The following is a 24,784-nucleotide window of genomic DNA, read 5'->3' on the forward strand; positions in this document are numbered from 1 at the left end:
TCTTTTTCCATTAAAGAATGCCTGGGATCAAATTCTCTAGGCCAGTAAGTTTCAGAATACATCAAGTTACCTCCGATTGAAACATACTATAGACCTACAAGTATGGAACGAAAGTGCTGATAAACCTAAGTATTTCTTCCTACTTGAGAAATAGAGTATCAGTATGTAGCCCAGGCTGTCCTTGAACTTGAGATTCCTTGCCTCAGCCTCCAAAGTGCTGGGCATACATGCATGCATCCAACACCCAGCAAGTCTGGAACACTGCTTGAGAGAACACTGCATGGGAGTTGTTAAGGCAAAGCGTTGAGAGAAGACTGAAAATGTAAGTAAGGAGTGGACGAGATGATGCTCTTTAGACGGTACATGAGAGGGCAAAGGGACAGGAACCAGATGATCACAATCCCCTAAGGAAAATGCTTCCGGTACTGCTGAGTCTGAGCCATCGGAACTTCAAGCCGTCTTTCAGACCTCACCAGCATCGTTTCCACATCACACCTCTCCTAACATTCATTTTCCATCTGGAGATGTGAGGTGTACAAAGATGAATGCAAAAAAAGTTAAAAAGAAAACACATCTCCTTAGACACACACACACACACACACACACACACACACACACACACACACCCCAAGCAAGACCTCCTGTTTGTGACTGTTAGACCAAACCACCATTCATTCTTTCAGTAACATGCCCTGTGTTGTGGAAGTTAGCCCTCCGTGGGCCTCTCGGACACAGCTACTTCTGAAGCTCGCAACTTCTCTACCAGGGGTAGACAACAGCAGAGCACTCCAGTTCCTACCTGCCGGTGTAGAAAATGAAACTTGATCTTTACTACCTAAGTGATTTTAGATGCTTAACCTTTCACCTAGGACAGACAAACACATCTGCTCTAACTAGAGGAATAGTAAAATGTGACTGGTTTTTCTTTTAAAAAAAAAAAAAAGGCAGGGGGGGGGGGGCTTCCTTGCAAGCAAACAGAAAAGAAAGGTATTACAGCTGTCACTAAGATCATTAAGCCACGGACATTTGAGAACCACAGGAGGGAATGGTGGCTTCTGCAACGCAGCATCCTAACAAAGGTGCAAACCGCTTCCAACACTGAACACATCAGGCTGAAACAAGAACCACAGCAAACTTCAGCCCCACTGGCACTGGAACATGACCTGCTCAGCTCCGACAAGATCCCCACATCTCCCGGTACTACACAGAAGAACCCCATGTCCGTGCCCTCCTGCCCCCAGAGTGAGGGTGACGGGTTCAGGCTGCATCCAGGGCAAAGCACGTGCATCACAGGACCAATTTCTAGATCAATGTTTATAAATATGTACAAATCAGTTACAGGCACTTGAAATGTCTTTGGCTGGAATAACCCAACATTGCAAGATCGTGTATTCACAAAGTGGCCAGGCCCTGGCCGGTTCAGCAGGCAATGATCATGGTTCTTGGTCTCTCAGAAAATGGGGAGCCATGGGATTAGGCATCAGCCAAAGCCACCTAGAAGAGAGCAAGCAGGCAATCGAGTCAAACAGGGAGCTGCTGACACCTAGCCTGATACCACAAGGTCATACTGACCATGAATATCTATTATCTGTTGGCAAGGGAATTAACAAAACATTAAGGAAACCACCTCACCTCAGGGAGGAAAGAAAAAAAAAACCTCAACTGCAAAACTACTCATGCTATGCTGGGAGAGTCAACCTTTTATTTATTATTTATTCATTCATTTTGGAGACAGGGTCTCACTATTTAACTCTTGCTGGACCACTCTAAAAATAGACGAGGCTGGCTTTGAACTTATTGACTCCTTTGCCTCTGCTCTGACTCTTAAGAACTGGAATTTAAGGTATGTGGACTTCTTCTGAGCTTGGATTTGTTTTTTGAGACAAGGATTCTTGCAGCCTAGACTGGCCAAAAACTCACTATGGAGCTGAAGATGACTTCAAACTCATGATCCTCCTGCCTCAACCTCCCAAGTCCTGGGACTGCAGGCATGCACCACCATGTCTGCATGTTTATTTGGTGCTGAAGACTGAACCTAAGGCTTCATGCATGTGAGGCAAGCGTTCTACTACCAAGCCACATCCCTGGCCACAGTTAACTGCCCCTGACAGGCACTGTGTTACATGACTCCTGTGCTGATGGAAGGGTTAGGGTTAGAGAGGCACCCAGGAACAGGAACTATCTCACAGGGATTTCAGAACAGCTATCATGATGCCAGGACCTTTTTAAAATTTTACTTATTTGTTTGTTTGTTTATTTAGACAAAGGCCTGTCACCAGGAACCAGACAGACCACCCACTGCTCACCTTCTCAGGACAAAATTCAGGATTGCTCTGACGCAATTTGCTGGGTCTGCCTTTGATAACTGCGTAGCAAAACATCGTTATCACCATCACGAAAAGGAAGTAACTGGTGTGCATGAGATGCAGGTTTATTAATGAACGGTCGTCCTAATGAACAAAAGGAAAGAAACCAGACACATGCAGCCATTACTAACAACTTTTCAAACATCAGCCTCCATGCCTGCAGCAATTTCATTCATTTGTAGTGCTCAGAATTGAACCCATGGCCTCACACACACTAGACAAATGCTCTACCACAGAGCTACATCTCTAGCCCCCGAATATTAGTTCTTAAGCTTAAGCAGGCAGGCTCTCCATTCGTCTCAAAAACTACCAAACCAGTTCTCACAAGAGTTAGACTTGAGCTGCTGTGCGACCTTGGCTAAGGAGCAACCACTGCTTCCTCTACTGTGGCTTCTGCGCCCCACACTGCCAGAGCCCCACCAGCCTATCTTCTACTGGGAGGCCCGCTCTTCTCTGGACACATCCTTGTGACCCCACAAAACAGCTTGTCTGCTGTCTCCACTCTGTGCTACTCCTCCAGTGGACAGCTAGCGCATCCCCCCAGACAGCATCCCTTCTCTGCTTTCACTAAGTCCTGGATGGAAGGGATACAGTCTGAGACTGATATCCAAGCACAGTAGGAGGGGTGTGTGAGAGATCCTGGCTATCTCCCATTACCTTTTACAGCACAGAGCAGGTAAGTCTTTACTTTAGAGACAGTCTCACTCTTGAGTACAGCTTGACCTAGAACTCACTATGTAGCACACGCTGGCCTGAAACTCATAATGCTTCAGCCTCCCAAGTGCCTGGACTTTAGGAACATATACCAGACCAAACAAGTCTTTTTTTTTTTCCTTAAGATTTTATTTTTACTTAGTTGTGTGTATGCCATGTGTGTACAGATGCCTGTAGAAAGAACATCAGGTCCTCTGGTGTTGTGAACTGCCCGATGTGAGTGAACTCTGGTCCCTTTGCGAGAGCAAGTGCTCCCAACTGCTGAGCCATCTCCCTAGCTCCAGTCTTTTTTTTTTTTTAGATTGATTTATGTATCTATTTATTATGTATACAGTATATGTATATATTATATTTATATGTATGCCTGCAGGCCAGAAGAGGGCGCCAGATCTCATTTCAGATAGTTGTGAGCCGCCATGTGGTTGCTGGGAATTGAACTCAGAACCTTTGGAAGTGCTCTTAACCGCTGAGCCTCTCCAGCCCTGCTCCAGTCTTAAGGGACTGCTTTATAGTCACCTGACACGGGCAGTGAGGGCCCTGCTAGAGCAGACAGGTGACTGCTATGGCAGGGCAGGGAAGGTTCTAGAATCTTCCCCTCCCCACCACACCTGAGCTCCCTGGCGAACTACTTCTATAACTGGACAGAAACGAAAATAAGGAAAAGTCCAAGGAAAACTAAGAAATCCATGCAGCACACTCAGGAAGGAAAGCAAGGGTACAAAATCATCAGTGTGGCAGACTGTACCTGCTGAATACAGCAGTGACTGCTTCCTCTTTCCTCTGAAATTAAATGCTATCCAGGACCCACCATCAAGCCCAGTACACATCCTGATATAATGCCAGCACTCGAGAGGCTGAAACAAGAGGATCACAATTTCCAGGCCTGCCTGAGCTACAAGGTGAGACCTGTCAAAAAGAGAAACAAAGCAAAGCTCTGCCTCTCCCTCTGCACTGCTACTGCCTTTTTGTATCCTATACGGTCGGCACTGGCTACTGCTAACACTGAACTACGCAGACACTGCATGTAAGGCCAGACAAGAATAGGGACCCTCCTCTATGGGTTACAAACGCAACAGACCTCAACATACAACTGCTGCTGAGAAACACACAAAATGAAGAAGCAGGCTTTTCTCTACCACAAAGGTACCATGATCTTCACAGCTCTACTGTCTAGTCTCCCAAACCAGGTGGAAACCTTGACTAGCCAGGGCTGAGCTAACCCAAGAAGTAAACATTCACACACTCACTCACAATTCCAGGATGCATGTACACACATACTCACACATGCACACACAGTCACAGACACACAAACAAACAGAATGTTTCACTTACATCTGGAACAATAACGGTGAGTTTGGGATTTAAAGCGTGGTAGACTTTTCCGATGGCGCCCTTGTAACACCAGAAAGGATTGTAGTCTTGAGCATATTTTGTGTTGGCATCTCTGGCAGTTGTGAAGATCTTGTACCAGAGTGTGGCATTGCTGTATGTGTCAGGGACACAGTGAGGTGGCTGACTGCAGGGGAGAGAAGAGACCAGCTCGGTGACCTCAAACATTTACTTGGGCTCCCTCCACATACAGCACCCGTAACCCTGAACAGAGCAACAAGAGGACAGGAGAAATAGGATGTTCTGAACAATTACCATGTGTCTCTGGGATAAATACCATTTATGTTTTGAGGGTCTTTTGCTAGTCATATTTTGTTTTGTTTTGCTTTTTTTTTTTTTTTTTTTTGAGACATGTTTTCTCTGTGTAGTTTTGCGCCTTTCCTAGAACTCACTTTGGAGACCAGGCTGGCCTTGAACTCACAGAGATCCATCTGCCTCTGCCTCCTGAGTGCTGGGGTTAAAGGCATGCACCACCAGCGCCCGGCTGCTATTCATATTTTGAGACAGGATCTCTATCTAAGCAGAGGATGACCTACGAATGCTAGAATTGCAGGTGTGTACCAACACATCCAACTGTTTTGTATATTTTTTGAATAAACACGTAAGGAGCCAGGCAGGAGGTTGCACACCTATAATCCCAGAACTCCAGAGACAGAGACAAAATCTCCTTCTAAGCCAACTTCTGCTGTAGTGTTTGAGACCAACCTGGGCTACATGAGACCATCTCAAAACAAACCCCCACAAACTAAAATGACTATACTCATGTATATATACTCATATACATATTCCCTACAATACACACAATTTAAAGTAATAAAGGTGAATCCTTATAAAAGCTAGAACAAAACTGAATTTCTGGGACACAGAGATGGGCAGAACCTTTACCTTTAGGCAGCCTTAATTACAGATCACTGTGGCAGGGGCCTGGCTCTTCCTTTTTCAATGACTCTTAGTAGGAGAGGCAGCTGGAGAGCAGCCACAGCATCATGTTTTACCACCTCACTGAAGTACTAGCTCTAGGGCTGAGGTGCGTTCTGGTTTGTTTGGTTTCGTAGAGACAGGGTCTCATGTACCCCAGGCTAGCCTTGACCTCACAGTATAGAGGAAGACACCTTGACCTTCTGATCCTCCCACCCCAACCCTTAGGAATTACAGGTATGCTCTACCACACTCATTTATTCTGTGTTGGAAATGGAACTCAGGACTTGATGAATGCTAAGCAAACATTCTACCAACTAAGCTACAACCCCAGCTTGGCACAAAGTTAGAATTTCAAATTAAACTTAAATAATCCTGGAAGCCAGCAAAATGGCTCAGAAGGCTTGCCACCGAGCCTAACAAAATGAGGTCAATCCCTGGGACCCACATAGTAGGAGAGAACTGACTCCTTCAAGTTGTCCTCGTGGCCTCCACAAATGTTTGAACACTTACACGGTGACAGGGAAGACTCCAGGGGCAGCTGTGAGGGTCATGCAGGTTGTGAACACCACCTGCTCACAGTGGCCATGGAGGGCACAGTCGTCGGCATTCCAGGCAGCAGGCAGGGTGAAGGTGATGTTGATCTCCTCGTGCGCTTCCCTGCCTGTGGAAAAGTTAGTCGCTTATTGGTGGACATACCCACAAAGTCATAGACTGTTCCCTCCCTGGTGCTCCAATGAGTCTGAAGCCAAACTCAACAGCCACCCAGGGGCCTGCACACCTGCCCTATGGGATTTCTGGGAGCCACAGTCCTAACCTGAGCAATGACGCCTGCTTGACTAAGTACAGCCGCAAAGTAACTCACAAAAGGCTACTATGTGTTTCAGTCAAGGCTAGGGAATGTGACTCAAGCATCTCTGCATAAACACACACACACACACACAGAGAGAGAGAGAATCAGCAGGTCTTACAGACTTAGGGAAGGTCTTGGGACTAGAAAGCTAAGGAGAAAAGGGCATCCTTCCAGGGCCCAGCCAGCCCTTAGGGTAAACAAAGCCTTTCTGGAGTCTTCCAGCTTCCCTTCCATGTGCTCCTGCGCATGTCTAGTGTGCTCCGACTGAGCACATACGAGCAGGTATGCCCACTGCATGGTGTTCATTTGTTCTCCGTGTTATCTGACACAGTGGTTTGAGTGAGGGTGCTGGGTGCCAGTCCCCATTTGGTCCAGCTGCTTGGGAAGGTTAGGAGGCGTGGTCTTGTTGGGGGAGGTGTCACAGGAGGGCCTCCTCCATTCCCAGGGTGCTCTCTGCCTCCTGCTTGTGGACCAGCTGTGAGCTCGCGGCTGCTCCTCCAGCCACATGCAGCCCTGCCTTTGCTCCACTATTAGCTGACATAACTCAAACCTCCAGAACCTTAAGCCCGATTCAGCTTTCTGTTGTAAGATGCTCTGATCATGGTATTTTATCACAGGAATAGATAAGTAGCTAATATATTGAACAAGCCCCTAGATAGCATCTTAAGCACCTGGTAAGTGTTAATTCATACTGACCTGTCTTAGTTAGCTTTCTATGGCTGTGATAACAGACTACGACAAAAGTAACTTGGGGAGGAAAGGGTTGGTTTGTTTATATCTCTCAGGTCACACTCCATTGCACAGTGAAGTCAGGGCAGGAACCTGGTAGCAAGAGATGCTGAGGCCATGGAGGGTGCTGCTTACTAGCTGGCTCCTCACGGCTTGCTCAGCCTGCTTTCTTATAGAACCCAGGACCACCAGTCCAGGAATGGCACCACCCACAATAAGCTGATGCCTTCACACATCAATCATCAATTTAAAAAAAAACCCACAGGCCAATCTAGTGGGAACATTGTCTCAATTGAGGTTTCCTCTTCCCAGATGACTCTAGCTTGTATCAAGAAAACTGAAGGAACCTGGTATGAGGCTATTTCTAGTTCTTTCTGAGAGTTAGCACATTGCTAAACAAATGGTGGGCATTTAAAACTGTGCAGACCCAGGGCAGGAGAGATGGTTCGGAGATTAAGAAGATCTTAGAATCAATTCACAGCCCCCACACAGCAGGGCACAACTGTCTGTAACACCAGTCCCAAGGGGATCCTGTGCCCTCTGGCCTCCATGGCACCAGGCAATACATCCACATCCACACACATAATTAATCTGCCCTGCGCACCCCAAACCCCCACCTCCGCCTCCTGCCCCCACAGGGTTTTTCTGTGTAACTGCCCTGGCTGTCCTGGAACTCACTCTGTGGATGAGCCGAGCCTCAAACTCACAGAGATCCATCTGCCTCTGCCTCCCAAGTGCTAAGATTAAAGGCATGCACCACCACCCAGCATAATTAATTTAATATCTTTAAGTTAAAAAAAATTTTTTTTTCAGGCCTGAAAGAGCACTTTTTTCACATGCATGAAGCCTTGGTTCAAATTTCAGCATCACAAGCAATAGTAAAAATAACCAAAATTGACAGCTCAGTGGGTCAAGAACAAGTAAATCAATGGTGACCTAAGATTAATCCTACCAACATACAGAAAACCAACCACCAGGGAATGACCTCAGACCTCTACATGTTCACTATAACTCATGTGCATCCACACATACACACAAAAATAATAACAACGGCAATGTGTTATATGTTCATAAACACACTTGTGTCTTGAGCAACATGGTGTTTGGGTGCTAACTACCTCGCAGTCCAGTCCAAACACTGAGTATAATTCCTGACTCCCCAGACTTAACTACCAGTTTTGCCTAATGTTGACTGGACGTCTTATTGGTAACATCAATAGTCAATTAACACCATATTTATTCATTTACGGTAAACAAAGAGAAACACACAACACAAAATCACTAGCTACTGCGTGTGCCACTGCCACTGACTGGACAGGTGGACTTTGCACACAGTGACATCATGTGACCCCACCGCAGTCAGGTGGCTACAAAGCTATCACAGAAAGACAGTGTAGAGACTGTGGTTAATTTTAAGCTTCTAAGATGTTTTGTTGTTTTTACTTGTCGAATACACTGGCCTCAAACTCAATACAGATAACCTTGAACTTACGACCCTCCTGCTTCTACCAAGTCCCACCGTGCCTTTTTCTTTCTTTTTAATCCTCTGGGGTTTTTGTTTTGTCTTGGTTTTTTTGTTTTGTTCTACTTGAGACAACGTTGTTCTGGAGCTTGCTGTAGACTAGGTGGCCTCAAGCTTACATAGACCCACCTGTCTCTGTTTCTTGTGTGCTGAAATTAAAGGCACACGCACCAGCGTTTCTGTTTGTTTCTGAGGCAGGGCCTGCAACTCACAGTCCTGAAGCTTTACTCTCCCACCTGCTGGGATTATCACTGTGTACCAGCATGCCTGGCCCAATGCCTTCATGACCTAAGGCAGCATCTTCACATGCGCTTACACTTCTCCTGGGTTCCAACAGAGCTGGAGAGATGGCTCAGCAAGTAAGAACACTGGGCACTCCTGCAGAGGACCAGGGTTCAGTTCTCAGCACTCATATGCAGCTCACAATCATCTGTAACTCCAGTTCCAGAGGATCTAACAGTCTTCTCTGCCGTCTGCAGGTACCAGGAACACATACAGTGCACATATATCCATGCCAAACACCCATACACACAAAATACACGTTTTTAATTAAAAAAAAAAAAAAAAAAACGCCGGGTGGTGGTGGCGCACACCTGTAATCCCAGCACTCAGGAGGCAGAGGCAGGTGGATCTCTGTGAGTTTGAGGCCAGCCTGGTCTACAGAGCAAGTTCCAGGACAGCCTCCAATGCTACAGAGAAACCCTGTCTCAAAAAACCAAAAAAAAAAAAAAAAAAAAAAAAAAAAAAAAAAAAAAAAAAAAAAATCAAGTATAAATGGACCTGTGCATGTAAAACCTATGCTGGTTAAAGATCAATTATACTGAGACCAGAAACAGACCTTGCAGGCTGAGCTTCTCTCTCCTTCTCCTCTCCCTTTCCCAGTGCTAAAGAGGAACCCAGGACCTCATACACACAAGCCCTGTGCTCTAACACTGAGCTGTACCCCTGTCCCCATCAGTCCTGACTCCAATGAGCCTTTAGTAAGAGACTGTATAGCCAGAAGGTGGTGGCGCACACCTTTAATTCCAGCACTCGGGAGGCAGAGGCAGGTGGATTTCTGTGAATCTGAGGCCAGCCTGGTCTACAGGGCGAGATCCAGGACAGCCAGGTCTGCACAGAGAAACCCTGTCTTGAAAAAAAAAAAAAAAAGAGAGAGAGAGAGAGAAAGAGAGAGATTGTGTGTGACTGTGTAGGACACCTGAAGACCCGACTGTGTGAAGATGCACAGCAACCCCTCCTTGCTTTCATGAAGTCCAAGTCTCAAGAGGAGAAAGACTCGCAAACACACAACACGGACCCTATCTCAGGCGCTGCCGGAAAGCTCTGAAAGGAAAAGTAGCTGACACACACCTGAGAGGCCAATCTGATGTCCAAGGATGGTGGAGTACAGGTGTGTGACGTTTCGAGAATACCCTCCAAAGGGCTTGAGAGGGTCCAGGGTCAAGGTAATGGCCACTGAGATATTGATGGGGCCTGACTCCTCCAGGGCCTGGGGTGGCTGGGTGGATGATCTGGCCTGCCCGATGGTCATGGTGCTCTCAGGGGTGGTGGTGTCATTGGAGAGATGCTTCAGTGTCTCATTTTCTGATACACACAAGTCCAAATCATTAAAGCGCAGCAGAAAAGTATTCCAATCCTTCAGCAAAGTAAAACAGAGAGATAGATATGAGGTCCCAGCATCTCCAATGCAGGAACTGCCACGACCCTTAACTGCTACCACAGGACAAAAGGAAAAGGATGACTCGAGAGTCACCGTCTGAAGTCACAATACACTACCATCCTCATCTGCAGTACAGGGTGATATAATCATGTTAGCCCTGGGAACCTGAACAGCATACTCTACATTATCTGAGAACCCAGCAGATTATACTTGAGAGAAAAACCAACAAGCCTCAGGTCAAACTTAAAAGGGACCTTGAGGGGCTGGAGAGATGGCTCAGTAGATAAGATGGCCCTGCCAGAGATTCCCAACACCCACAGGGCAGTTAGCACTAATTCTTAACTCTAGTTCCAAGGGACCTGACACACACATGCTGTAGATATAAATGTGGCCAAACATCCATACACAAAAAATAAAATAAAGGCAAAACAAGGCTGAAGAGATGGCTCAGAGGTTAAGAGCACTGGTTGCTCTTCCAGAGGTCCTGAGTTCAATTCCCAACACCCACATGATGGCTCACAACCATCTATAATGAGATCCGGTGCCTTCTTCTAGCATGCAGGCATACATGCAAGCAGAATACTGTATGCATAATAAATAAATCTTAAAAGGCCAAACAAAAAAGGTTGTGAGGGTTGTGGAAATAGCTCAGTGGTTAAGAACACTTGCTGCTCTATTAGAGGAACCAAGTTCAGTTCCCAGCACCAACATGGTGGCTCACAACCATGTGTAACTCTAGTGCCAGAGTATCCGATATCCCTCTTGTTCTCCTCGGGAACATGGTACACATATTTACATGCTGGCAAACACTCATACACATAAACTAAATATTAAAAAAAGTTATCAGCCAGGTGGTGGTAGCACATGCAGGTGGAGTTCTAGGCCAGCCTGGTCTACAAAGTGAATTCCAGGATAGCCAGGGCTACACAGAGAAACCCAATCTAGGAAAAAAAAAAAAACAAGCCGGGCGGTGGTAGCGCACGCCTTTAATCCCATCACTCAGGAGGCAGAGGCAGGCGGATCTCTGTGAGTTCAAGGCCAGCCTGGGCCACCAAGTGAGTTCCAGGAAAGGCACAAAGCTACACAGAGAAACCCTGTCTCGAGGAGGAGGAGAAAAAAAAAAAAAAAAAAAAAAGAATCTTGGAAAAAAAAGTGGTTGACACATTAAAATCACTAATTCACACTCATTTAGTAGCTTTTTTGTTTTGTTTCTTTTCTTTTTAAGATTTATGTATTTATGGCTGGGCAATGGTGGCTCAAGCCTTTAATCCCAGCACTGGGGAGGCAGAGACAGGCAGATCTCTGTGAGTTCATGGCCACCCTGGTCTTCCAAATAGGTCTGTCTTACTACTGAAACGGTCTACATGAACCTCACAGTATTATTTAACACACCTATCTAGGTATTCCCTAACAAAGCAGTCACAGGGAAAAGGGCAGGAAATTCTGTATAAATATGTATCTTTGGCTGCATGTATCTTGAGAGGCAGAGGGAAGAGGATCTGGAGTTCAAGACCAGCGTATGCCACATGAGACCCTGTCTCAAAACAACAACACCCCCCCCCCAAGTGTGGTGATATACACACATAATATAATCCCAGCATTCACAAAGCTAAGGGAGGAAGAAGAGCACCTCAAACTCCAGGTCAGCCAATACACAATACATTTCAGACTGGACTACAGAGTGAGACCTCGAAAATCAAAGAGAGCTGTCCCCCACTTCTCTATGAGATCCATCCAGCTCAAGTGGAAATGAAGAGTACTGTACCTCAGCCATTTCTGGGGACTTAATCTCCTTGATCTTGAAGAAGTAGCCCAGGGTGAGGAAGGCGATGGCCATGGCGCTGACACTGATCATAAAAACCACCAAGGGTGGCCGGCTGCTGATGTACAGCTTCAGGTTCTCCAGGGGGTTAATGCTGAGCATGCTTCTCATCAGCTGCAACCTGCAACAGATTCAGCACATGACTGGTGGCCTGTCTGCACCCAGGAGCGGAGTGCTCACTCTAGCTTCATACAACAGTACTGTGAGATAAAAAGCAGAGTCCACTCAATGAATTCATTTAGAAGACTAGAAGGAGCCAGGCACGGTGTGCACACCTGTGACCCCAGGAAGTAGAAGATCGGGAATCAAAATTCATCCTCAGCTACTAGCAGAATCAGCCTGAAAATCTGAGACATACCTTTAAAAAAAAAAAGTGGAGAGGAAGGGTAGAGCCGTTAGCTCAGTTGGCAGAGTGCTTGCCTGGCACGCACAAAGCCCTGGGTCCCAAGAAGAACAGCACTGCATAAAAGAGGCATGGCGGCACACACCTTTAAGACCAGCACTTGAGACACAGAGACAAAAGGATCATGAGTTCAAGTTTATCCTTGGACACATAGGACCAGGCTAGGCTACAGGGCACTCTCTTACCCACACAGTACATTAGTATTATCAGTTCATGCAAATCAAGACTTTTATCTACTGATCTGCCTTATAAAGGTAAGCAAGTACTCTACCACTGAGTTACAGCCCTAGCCTCCACTGCTCTTGGTTCTAGACACTTTGCTCCAATATTTTAAATTCTAACTAAGCTATCTGTGATCTCTCTTGAATATCATATAGGAGCATTAGTAATATTTCTTTTCGAATCCTTTTATCTTTTTCTTTTTTTTTAACTACTTAAATGAAATATCAATAGCAGTAGCTATAATAAAATTCTGGCCTCACTTTAGCAAAAGTGCTTTGTAATGCTTTACTATTAAATCTGGGACACAACATAAGCTTCTGATGGGAAGCTGTGCTGGCTAGTTTTATGTCAACTTGACACAAGCTAGAGTCCTTTAAAAGAGGGAACTTCCACTGAGAAAATGTCCCCACGAGATTGGCCAGTGAGCAAACCTGTGGTGCATTTTCTTTGTTGGTGATTGCTGGGGGAGGGCCCAGGTCACTATGGGTGGTACCATCCCTCAGCAGGTGGTCCTGGATGTTCTAAGAAAGCAGCCTGAGCAAGCCATGAAGAGCAATCCAGTAAGCAGCACCCCTCCATGGCCTCTGCATCAGCTCCTGCTTCCAGGTCCCTGCCCTGTTTAGGTCCTGCCCTGACTTCCCCAAGCAATGGAGTGTGACCTGAGAGAAATGAAGAAATCCTTTCATCCCCAAGTTGCCTTTCGTCATGTTGATATCACAGCAACAGAAGCCCTAACTACAACAGAAGACTTCTCAAAGGAAATACTCCTAAATTTACAGAAAGATTTTCACTATGTTATTTCTTTTTTTATGGGAGAAAGGGCTGAGACGGGTTTCCTGTATTCCAAATTGGCCTTGAACCTCCTGCCTCTACCTCCCAAGTCATGCTACCATGTCTTTCTTTCCACCACCCCCCACTCTTGGTTCTGGGTATTTAACCCAAGGCATCTTGCTTACTCTGTATCTACTGAATTCAGCCAAATACTACATGGTCTAAACCATCAATTTTCGCCTTTTAATTTGTTGACATAAATAATCTGATTAATCTTGTTCATGCTGATTTCACTGTTTGAAGAATTTTGGAATGCCTGAAGACTGAGAGCTTTGTTTTGGTGTTGGGGTGAACACCAGTCTTACAAATGCTAAACACATGCTAGATCACAGAACTATACCCCAGCCCCTGATCAGGGCTTTTAAAAACTACTCTGCTCTGTTTTTCTATGTATTCATAAATGAGATTAAGAAGAGAAAAGCGCCGGGCGGTGGTGTCACACGCCTGTAATCCCAGCACTCAGGAGGCAGAGGCAGGTGGATCTCTGTGAGTTTGAGGCCAACCTGGACTACAGAGCTAGTCCAGGACAGGCTCCAAAACTACAGAGAGACCCTGCCTTGAAAAAAAAAAAAAGAAAGAAAGAAAGAAAAAAAGAGAAAAGCTTGCCATTTTGCATGACTATATTATTATTGTTGAAACAAGGTCTTCCTGCACCACCTGGATGGCCTGAACCATGCTGTACACACCAGGATGGCTTGAGACTCACAAAAACCCACCTGCCTCTGCTTCCCAGGTACTTGGTCAAGGCCTGTGTTCCCAGGAAGAAGACACAATTCTGCTTCTTAGAAATCTGACTATGGCCGGAAAACCATTTGAGTTGCCAAGGATTGTTTTCTATTCTGATGAGGTTCTCCTACTTTTACGGTTTTTAATGCCTATTCCTCTATTTTTCACTTCTGATGAGTCAATTCTGATTTTTAAAAAGATTATTTTAGGGAACTATCCATTTTACATAGATTTTTAAACTTTGTGGCACAGAGTTATTTTGGTTTCCTCAATTATCTGCTTGTAGTTTTCTTTAAGATATATATCTATCTTTGTATGTATGTGCGTAGGTAAATTATTTATCTACTTGTTGTTTTCTTTAAGATGATATATAATAGATGATACCTATCTTTGTATGTATGTGTGCAGGTAACTGTGGAGGCCAGAAGATGGCATGGGACCCCCTGAGCTAGAGTTACGGGTGGCTGTCAGCCTCCTCTCTCAGTTTCTGGGACTCAAGTAGCAAGCACTCTGAACCACTGAAGGTTTCTCTACCTGCTCCATATCTGAAGTTTTATAACCCAGGTGGGACTAGACTGGCTATGTAGCCAAGGAGAACTTTATGCTTCCGAACCTCCTCCCTCATGCTGGTATTACAGGTATGCATCACCACACCTGATCTATGTAGTGCTAAGGATTGAACCCAGAGCAGTTCAAGAGATATACCCTCTGAAACTTTCCAGAGCAGGTAAATATCTAGAACATCAAATGGATGATTAGAAACAGGGAAGGATGGGAATGGTTGCCCAGCCAGTACTAAGTTACAGTTCAACAGGAGCAATAATTTCTGGTGTTCTGTTTTACCATAGAGCCATCCTCAAACTCTATGTAGTCCAGACCTTGAACTGGTTCTCCTGCCTCCATTTTCCAAGTGCTGGGATTATATGGTGCTAGGTATACAAGAGTGCAATGCCAGGCCTGGCATTAAAAGCATTTGAACAAAACTATTAAGACTGCAAATACTTCACAAAACTCAAAACTCCTTTCTACCATTCACAAACATTTTCAACTAGTAAATTAAAGGCTCTATTAATGTATTTATCTGCAAAGAGGTACATAAAGGTTCCTGAGCCAGGCATGAAGACACACACTTTAATCCTAGCACTCAGAGAGGCAGACAGCTTGAGAAAAAGGTAGCTAACTGTAAGGAAGTTACTTGAAAGGACATGGGACAGCTGTGTGACACCCAGTAGAATTAAATGTAGCACACCTCTGCTTTGCAGCTCTATTTCTAAAATCTTAACCATGGCTAAAAAGCAAAGCTCTAACTACTGAGCTGCTTGCCTTAGGAGTGTTTAAAATAGTAAAATACAAAAGGAAAAAGGCTTGCTGAGCTCACTCAGGGTAAAGGTGCTTGCCATGCAGGCCTGGTGCCTGAGTTTGATCCCTGGAACCCACATAAAGATGAGAAAACAGAACTGACTCCACAAAGTTGTCCTTTGACCTCCATATGCATACCTCAATGTGCACACAACACATATACAAACGAAATAATGTGAACAAAAATTAAGAAATGAGAATTAGCCAGGTGGTGGTGGCGGTGGCACACGCCTTTAATCCCAGCACACGGGAGGCAGAGCCAGGCGGATCTCTGTGAGTTCGAGGCCAGCCTGGGCTACCAAGTGAGTTCTAGGAAAGGCACAAAGCTACAGAGAAACCTTGTCTCGAAAAACCAAAAAAAAAAAAAAAAAAAAAAAAAAATGAGAATTAAAGATGTCAATAATGCAATGTAAGAAACGCTCTTATGTTCCTAAGAGTAACAGTGGCAGAATCAGGTTACAACCAGCTAAGGAGACAATAACTTAGTATATGCCATGCACTGGAAATATAACAACTGCTTAGCATATATTGAATGGGTATTTTAATCTCCCCAACACTGCTAGGTGAGTACTGGTATTCTCATCTTACAGAAGGGGAAACTGAGTCAAAACAGATTAGGTAATTTACAAGAATACGAGCGGACACCTCAGTGGCAGAGACTTTCTCGCTTGACTCACTGTACTATCACACAATACCAGGGCCAGTAAGAGGGCTACAAGCCAACCGATTTCACAGCAACTACATCATTAAAGACACTGACCTTAAGACATACACACTAAGCTGGGCAGTGATGGTGCAAGCCTGTAATCCCAGCACTCAGGAGGCAGAGGCAGGTGGATCTCTGTGAGTTCAAGGCCAGCCTGGGCTACAGAGTGAGTTCCAGGAAAGGTGCAAAGCCACACAGAGGAACCCTGTCTCAAAAAAAAAAAAAAGTTTTGGGGTGCTGAAGATAAGGCTCAGCTGTTCTTCCAGAGGACCTGGTTAGGATCCCAGGACCCCAGTGGCAGTTCACCAGTGTCTAAGATTACAGGCCTGTGGCACAGGCCTGGCCCATAGTTGGAATTCTACAGACTTTCCATACTGACAGAAAACATCCTGCAGGTGCGCCATCCCTACACTATGCTTTCCTGCCTCCCCCATCAGGAACACGTTTTTTTCGGATGCACGCCTAAGGGAGGAAGAGAGTACTAAACAGGAGAGGGAAGAAGGGTCGAAAGGAAGCATGAAGCAGTAGATGATGCACTCCTGAACATGTTTAGACAAAAGCAAAGACTGAAGCAGTGACAGCCTGGGGAAGCACAAGCTCCAGGGCCGACGTGGCTTCAGTTTAAACCCACACGTGGATCCAGAGACTTGGAGCTAGCTGCATGCCTTACAGTATGTGGAACTCATCCCTTGGTTTCCCGCATTAAAACTATGAGGACAGATAAGAACTGACCCCAACTAGCCTTGCCACAACAGGCTGCCACTACTCTGTTTTTGAACCTATCACCCCAACACTTACCAGGCTGACGCAGGAGGGTCACAACTTCCAGCTATACTGAGAGTTTGGGGCTAGCCTGGACTACACACCAAGACTGTCTCAAATAACTTTTTTTTAGCCAGGCTTAACCAGCACGGTGGTACATACCCGCCATCCCAGCACTAGGAAGTCTGAGACAAGAGAATCAGGAGTCCAAGTCAGCCTGCATAGTGAGTTTGAGCCATCCAGGGTTGCATGAGACCCCCATTTCCAGGATTCAGAAGATTAAAACCAAAAACAATACCGTTATAACACACAATATCAAGCCTGACAGGGTGGCACACACGTGCACCTCAGAACTAATGAATCTGAGACAGGAAGATCAATAGTTGAAGGTAAGTAAGCCTTGCCTACATAGGGAATTCCAAGCCAGCCCGGGCAGCAAGAGACCCTGTCTCGAGTATACCTAAGATGATAACACCCAGAACTCCACTACTCCGTTTTGGGCTTGTGTAGATGGGTGGCCCCCTCCCTCCTTCTCTCTACCCGGAGAACTATCAACACCAGCCAAAGTCAAAAAACTAAAACTGAACACAGAAAACACACACACACACACACACACACACACACACACTCACACACTCACACACTCACACACTCACACACGGAGGTCGGAGAGATGGCTCCGAGGGGTTAAGAACACCTGCAATTCCAGAGGACCAGAGTTCGGTTCTCAACACCCACATCATCAAGCAGCTAACAATGGCCCGTGTAACTCTAGTTCTAGGGACACGACGCCCTCTTCTGGATTCTGTCGGTACTTGCACTCACGTGCACAAACAGACACACACATTTTCAAGTTTTTCAAAATGGAATGTTTCTTTTTTTTTCCCCCACACCCCATAAAGGACGCTGGCAGTTCCACCCGGCCGTGTCCAGACGATAATAAGCCCTGGCTCCCGGCGCAGGCCTCAAGCCTCGGGAGGATGCAGCAGGCCAGGGCCAGCAACATACGGAGGAGAGGTGGACGGCGGAGCCTGAGCACCGACCCGCACCGACCCGCACCGACCCGGCCTGCACGCCCGCGGGCCCTGGCCTCGGGTCCCGGCCCCCAAGCCCCGGCTAACGCCGGCCCCGACCCTGTTCCCCTACTCACCGCCCCACAGACCGGCGGCTCCGCGGACGCCCGCGGCCTGGCCCTGTTCACTCGCGGCGGCGCGCGGCGGGTCCCGGGCTGCCCCGCACCATCCTCCCCGCCGCTCCCGAGACAGCGAGCGGCTCCTCGGGGCCAACGCGACGACCCCCGCGGCCCCCCCCCCCCCCGCAAGACCGTCCCGAGCGCGCTCGACGCGACGCCGGCTCCGTGCGCGGCGAACGCCCGGGCTTTCCGGGTGAAAGCCGAAAACCACGTCACCACAAACGCCGCCGTGACCTCTGACCCCGCGCGCGACGGCCGCGACGGCAGCGCGGCGGGGACAGAATTGCTCGCGCGCGCGCGCGGCCCCTCCCCCCGAGGGGCGGGGCAGAGGCGGTAGTGGGGGGGGCGGGGGGCGTGTCTTCGTTTTGTTAATAGGCGTTTAACCGAGAGGCTGGTACGTACCGTGGTGTGTTGCTCTCCGTTCGCCGACTGCGGGGAGCTTGTAAGGTTCCGTCCCGGAGTGCATTTGCGTGTCATGGTGTGAGAGAGTGAAGGAGGGCGCTATTTTTCGTTTATTTTTTTGTTGGAGTTGTGTGTTTTGAGACAGGGTCTCGTGAATTGCAGCCTGGCTTCGTCGTCACTGTGGAGCACACTGTAGGCTCCAACTGTGTTTGTTGCCCGGCCTGATTTCAAACCATCGCTGGGAAAAAAATAAGTTCAAAACTGGGTGTGGTGGCGCACTACTTTCATCCCAGCGTTCTGAGGCTGAAGCAGACGGGTGGGTATCTGAGTTTTAAAAAAATAAAATAAGTATATATGTATGTCAGTGTCACACAAACACAGAAACAAAATGAAAGTATCCCCACTAGGCAATTCATTTCTGTAAACGGGGTGTACCAGGACCAAACCAAGCGAGCAAGCACACCAAAGCTGATGGGCTGAATTCTCAACCTGCTGCTCAAGCCCACCATGCCTGCCAATTGCTGCCGCCCACCATGCCTGCCAGTTGCTGCCGCCCACCATGCCTGCCAGTCGCTGCTGCGCTCCGGGCTATCGTGGACTCTAACCCTCAGGAACTGTAAAACAAAATAAACTCTTTCTTCCATAAATTGCCTTGATCATGGTGTCTTATCAGTTACAGGAAAGTAACTAACACAACCCTCCTCTCTGTAGACTCGACTCTGGTTAGAATCCACTGGGTGCGGTTTCTATGCCTCCCTGGACAATGTCTCAGTCCCTCTGGGATCTTGGTGACCTTAGAAGAGGGAAAATACTATCTTTTTAATCCCTCTGACCACATTAATATAGACCTTCAAATGTGAATATTGAAAACCAAGAAGATCAGTTACACTTGTCCACCTGATTGGTCTTGTCTTTTTTTTTTTAAGACAAGGTCACTGGGTAGTGATGGTACACACCTTTGATCCCAGCACTCTGGAGGCAGAGGCAGGTGGATCTTTGAGTTTGAGGCCAGCCTGGTCTACAGAGAGAGTGGCAGGACAGTCAGGGCTACACAGAGAAACCTGAAGAAAAAAAAAAAAAAACATAAGCCATCCTGGTCTCAAACTCAAAGATCCACCTGCCTCTGCCTCCTAAATTCTAAGATTAAAGGCATGCACCACCACACCCACAGTCTTTACTTTTAACTGCTGTGTTTAGATATTTAGATAATGCTTGGACAAAAAGCAAACACTTTAAAATTTGTATTATATGATTTTGTCCTTTAAGCTAGTCTTTGCAATTATCAGAAAGAGCAAACCAATAACTCCATTGATAAAAGCAGAGGTTTGCGATCAATGTATTAAACTTAAATCTTAAGAGTTTTAATATCAGGGTTGGAGAGATGGCTGAGCAGTTAAGAGCACTGACTGATATTTCAGGAGACCCAGGTTGGATTCCCAGTACTCATAAAGCAGTGACAACCATCAGTAACTCCAGTTGGGCGGTGCAGTGTCCTCTTCTGGCCTCTGCAGGTACTGCATGTATGCGGTGCACAGACACATGCAGACAAAACTTCCACACACATAAAACTTTTTAAAGTTTTAGTACCAGCCGGGTAGTGGCACATGCCTTTAATTCTAACACTTGGGAGACAGAGGCAGGTGGATCTCTGAGTTTGAGGCCAGCCTAGTCTATAGAGTGAGTTCCAGGACATCCAGGGCTACTTGGAGAAACCCTGTCTCAAAAGACAAAAACAAGCCCAGCAGGGGTGGCGCACGCCATTAATCCCAGCACTCGAGGCCAGTCTGGTCTACAGAGTGAGATCCAGTACAGGCACCAAAACTACACAGAGAACCCTGTCTCAAAAAAAACCAAATAATAGTAATAATAATAATGATAATAATAATAATAACAATAACCTGAGGCTGGAGTAGCTATTTAGAGTTACTTTAGGCAGAGGGTCCTTTGTATCCTCTCCGTGGGCTGACTGTCAACAGAATTGTTACATTTTTTTTAATTTAGTACCTATAATGTAGCAAATTTTGTAGTGGTTTGAATGAAAATGACCACAATAGGCCCAGTATGTTTGAACGCTTAGTCCTCAGTTAAAGGAACTGTTTGGGAAGGATTAGGAGGTGTGGCCTTGTTGGGGTGGGTGTGTCACTGGGGTAAGTTTTGAGGTTTTAAAAGTCCACACCAGTGCTGTGGAATAATCCTCTTGTACACTGTAAAGATTTGTCACTGGAATTGGGTTAATAAAATGATGATTGGCCAGTAGCTGGGCAGGAAGTTAGTCAGGAAAGCGAAACTGAGAATGATGGGAAGAAGGAGGGCAGAATAAGACAGTCACCAGCCAGATGCAGAGGAAGCAAGATGAGAATGTTGTACTGAGAAAAGGTACCAAGCCACATGGTTAGACATAGATAAGAATTATGGGTTAATTTAAGTGTAAGAGCTAGTTAGTAATAAGCCTGAGCTACTGCCTGAGCATTTGTAATCGATATAAGCCTCTGTGTGGTCACTTGGGAAGCGTCTGCTGGGTATTTGGGAGTTGTTGGCAGGACAGAAACTTCCACCTTCACACCGGGCCCAGTATCATCTCTCTCTGCCTGCTGCCTGTAGATCAGGATGTAAAGCTCTCAGCTACTGTCCCATGCCTGTCTGCTTCCCACCATGGTGATCATGGACTAACCCTCTGAAACTGTAAGCAAGCCCCCAGTTAAAATGCTTCCTTCAGTAAGAGTTGCCCCAGTTGTGATGTCTCTTCACAGCAGTAGAACTAAAACAAACATAGAAAGCAGAAAAACAGCTTTTAAAAAAATGGAATGAGATGACACCAGCCTGTTCTTTTCTGTCGCCTGTCTTACGTCACTGTAACTGGAAACTGAAAGCAAGAGTCCTCAGGGTACAGAAAAATCAGGAGTGGGGCACTGGGACCAGACAATGAGCACAGAGCAAAAGGAGTCTTAAGGATAAAGAAGCCAGGGGTTGTTGTTAGTATTTATGCGGAGCTAGGAACACGTCCCAAACACAACAAGACCACAGAAGAGTTTTATTAAAGAGGACAGAGGTGACAGGCCTGCGTGAAACACACGTGGGTGAGGAGATAAGGAGAGAGGGGGCTCATGCAAGATGGCACCGGCTTTTTAAAGGTTGGGCCACGAATGCGTACAGGGACTCTTGTGAGTACTCCACGCATGCGCGTAGATTACATGGCTGCGCGCGTGCTTTACGCAACCACGTAAGGCCACAGAGTCCTGGTCCCGAGAGATGTCTGACCCGGAGATGGCTAGTCTACACCGGAAATAGTTAGGCAGTCCACCGGGCAAGCCCAACCATGTGAACATGTAATTATCAGTTGTAGCACACGCCTTTAATCCCAGCACCTACCTCTGGAGGTAGAGAGGCAGGCAGATCTCTGTGAGTTCGAGGCCAGCCAAGTCTGCAGCACAAGTTCCAGGACAGGCACCAAAACTACACAGAGAAACTCTGTCTGGAAAAACAAAAAGAAAGCTGGGCAGTGGTGGCAAACGCCTTTAATTCCAGCACTCAGGAGGGAGAGGCAGGCGGATCTCTGTGAGTTAGAGGCCAGCCTAGTCTACAGAGCGAGATCCAGGACAGGCACCCAAAACTACACACAGAAACCCTGTCTCAAAAAAAACAAAAAAAAAAACAAAAACAAAAAAAAAAAGAAAAAGAAAAAAAAGGAAAAAACGAGGAGGAAAAGAAGAAAAAAGGAATATTCTATCTAAAAGAAAAACTGGTTTGAAGACTGTGGGTGGAAATAAAAGCATTAGGACCCAGCCAAGCCAAGCACCGTGGCTCATGGGAGACTCTCTAGGGACCCAGACTGTCTCCAGTGCTGTGCTTTTATTAGAGGCAATTGCATACAAAGACACTATAGTCATTGAGCCATGTTTAGAAGGAAATCAAATGTTTTACTTGATTATTATCAGGGAGAACAAAGACAAGGAAGTACAGGAAGAAAAGCCTATGGGAACAGAATAAGCCAGTCATTTTAAGAAATAGATCTTCGAGTTGATACTATCTGTTGTAAAGATCATTTCCTTCTGTCCTTCGAGTGTCAAAGGTCAGAGCACTCTCAGACACTGGGTGAGTTTCCATCACAGATGAGGCTACAAAACAGAGAAACAGAAAAGCCTTAAGATATAGCACGCTCCATCTTCTTTGAGCTGTAGGGCTATTTCCTTCTGTCCTGGGCATGCCAAGGGCCAGGGCGCTCTTAGAGGCAGAATGTGTTTCTCTCTCAGCCAAGGCTGTCAGCCACACCTAAGGGAGAGGTTTCATGAATCTAATAGGTTCGACTCCCCCTTGGGGAAGTTCTTTACACTCTAAATTCAAATGCTTCGTCCATCTCTGACTGATTCCCTCTTAGGGTGGTGTCCTATGTCAAGTACTTTTAGAAACAGGCAGGTTCATACAATTCTCCAATCTGAACTGCCAGAAAGCGTAAGGCATCACCAGGGACACCTGTGGAACTCTGGATCAACTCCTTCCACCCTCATCCAACCTCCAGAAAAACCCAACCACCATAGAGTACTTTGCCATTTGGCATTTTTTTAAACCTGGATCTGTACATGGGATATTCTTGGATACCCCGGTATTTTCTGCTTTGAGGAAAAACTTCCTATCCTAGGTTCATTGCCAATTCAAAAGAGTGTCATTCCCCTGAGCCCCTACGGGCCAATGCAACAGGGCCATGGGACACATCTCTCCTAGGGGAGAGGATCTGGGCACTCCCCAGATGGACCTGAAATCTAAGACAAGCCCCCAACTTGTTGGGGGAACTGATCTCAGTGTCACACAAAGAACACAAAGTGAAAGTAACCCCGCAAGGAAATTTGTAAAAAGGGTATATCCCGTGACCCCAAGCCAGACTAGCAAGCACACCAGAGTGGGAAGTTCACTTCCTTCTGATTCTATTGCAGGCAATGCAGCTTCCTTGCACTGCTCTGTGGACTTCTCTGACCTTGAGGCAGCTTAAAGGATAGTGATATTTGCAACCCCTAGCCATTCCTGAGTATTACTTTTGACAAACAGATGGACACAGGGACAGAGAGTTGAGCCACATAGTGGAGAAACTGCGGTACCCAGTAAGTGCCATGTGTTTATGATGTAGTTAAAGGGAGACGGGGTTATTGCATACAGCTGATGAGGGAGGAGGGATTATTACATGCAAATAAACAAGGTGGGGTTTATGGGATGCAGCTGGATGAAGGAGACAGGTTTAGCTGATCTCCCTGTAGGGGGAGCAGGCTTCAGGCTGATTACAGGACAGGGCAGGTTATGATGAACATTTTCTGCGTGTCATGTGGACCAGAAGGGAAGGTTCTCCCTGGGTCTGGGGCTAGGGTTGTTGGCATGGCTACTATGCCTGCATCAACAACACACATTCACTCAGGGTTTCCTCTGCTCCCCATAAGGCAGTTACTGTGTCTCATCCCATCTGTGGGAGCTTGACCTCACAGTCTAAAAATACTGGAAGGTGGGCATGAAGGAGGAGGGTGTGATAGTCAAGTCTCAGGATCATCTAGGGGCAGGGCAAACAAGCCTGTCCCAAGATGGCTTATGAGTTGGGCATGATATCACAAGCCTTTAATCCCAGCAGTCAGGAGGCAAAGGCAGGTGGATCTCTGTGAGTTCAAAGCCAGCCTGGCCTCACTATATAGTGAGTTTCAGCACAGCCAAGGCTATGTAGAAAGACCCTGTCTCAAAAACACAAAACAAACCAACAAAACCCAGGAAGGTTTATGGAATACGGCCTTAAGTAAGCTAACTAACTTAAAAAAAAAAAAGATTTATTTATTTATTATGTAAACCGCAGGTTTGACTGCAGGCCAGAAGAGGGCGCCAGGTCTCATTACAGATGGTTGTGAGCCACCATGTGGTTGCTGGGAATTGAACTCAGGACCTCTGGAAGAGCAGACAGTGCTCTTAACCACTGAGCCATCTCTCCAGCTCCACTAACTTTTGATAGGGGAAAAACAAAACAACAAAAACCTCACAATTCCCCCATTATACATTGTTTCCTTTAACCTGGCCAGGATATGCAGTCTTTTTAAGGATTATAAACAGTACATTATTATTAGGATAAGTGACTGGGATCATTTAGTGAGAGTGATTTTATTGAGCCTCTAGCAGAGGGCCCTAAGACAAGGAATTAATCTCTCTCTCTCTCTCTCTCTCTCACTCTCATTTTTTTGTTTTG

At 46.4% G+C, this 24,784-nt stretch overlaps 1 protein-coding gene across 1 annotated transcript; it reads right to left on the reverse strand.

Annotated features, from left to right (window-relative positions):
- Nucleotides 1-1,296: 1,296 nt before the first annotated feature.
- Nucleotides 1,297-18,387, reverse strand: Tmem248 (transmembrane protein 248). The gene is made up of 7 exons (XM_036172582.1): nucleotides 18,133-18,387; nucleotides 11,917-12,094; nucleotides 9,842-10,127; nucleotides 5,901-6,051; nucleotides 4,413-4,596; nucleotides 2,307-2,450; nucleotides 1,297-1,494 (listed from the first exon to the last, which is right to left on the reverse strand). Exons 2-7 carry the CDS (start codon nucleotides 12,082-12,084, stop codon nucleotides 1,474-1,476), a joined length of 954 nt encoding a protein of 317 aa, XP_036028475.1. The 5' UTR covers nucleotides 12,085-12,094; nucleotides 18,133-18,387; the 3' UTR covers nucleotides 1,297-1,473.
- Between the last annotated feature and the right edge of the window lie 6,397 nt (nucleotides 18,388-24,784).

This window comes from Onychomys torridus, chromosome 22 (genome assembly GCF_903995425.1).
Source record: "Onychomys torridus chromosome 22, mOncTor1.1, whole genome shotgun sequence".
NCBI lineage: Eukaryota > Metazoa > Chordata > Mammalia > Rodentia > Cricetidae > Onychomys > Onychomys torridus.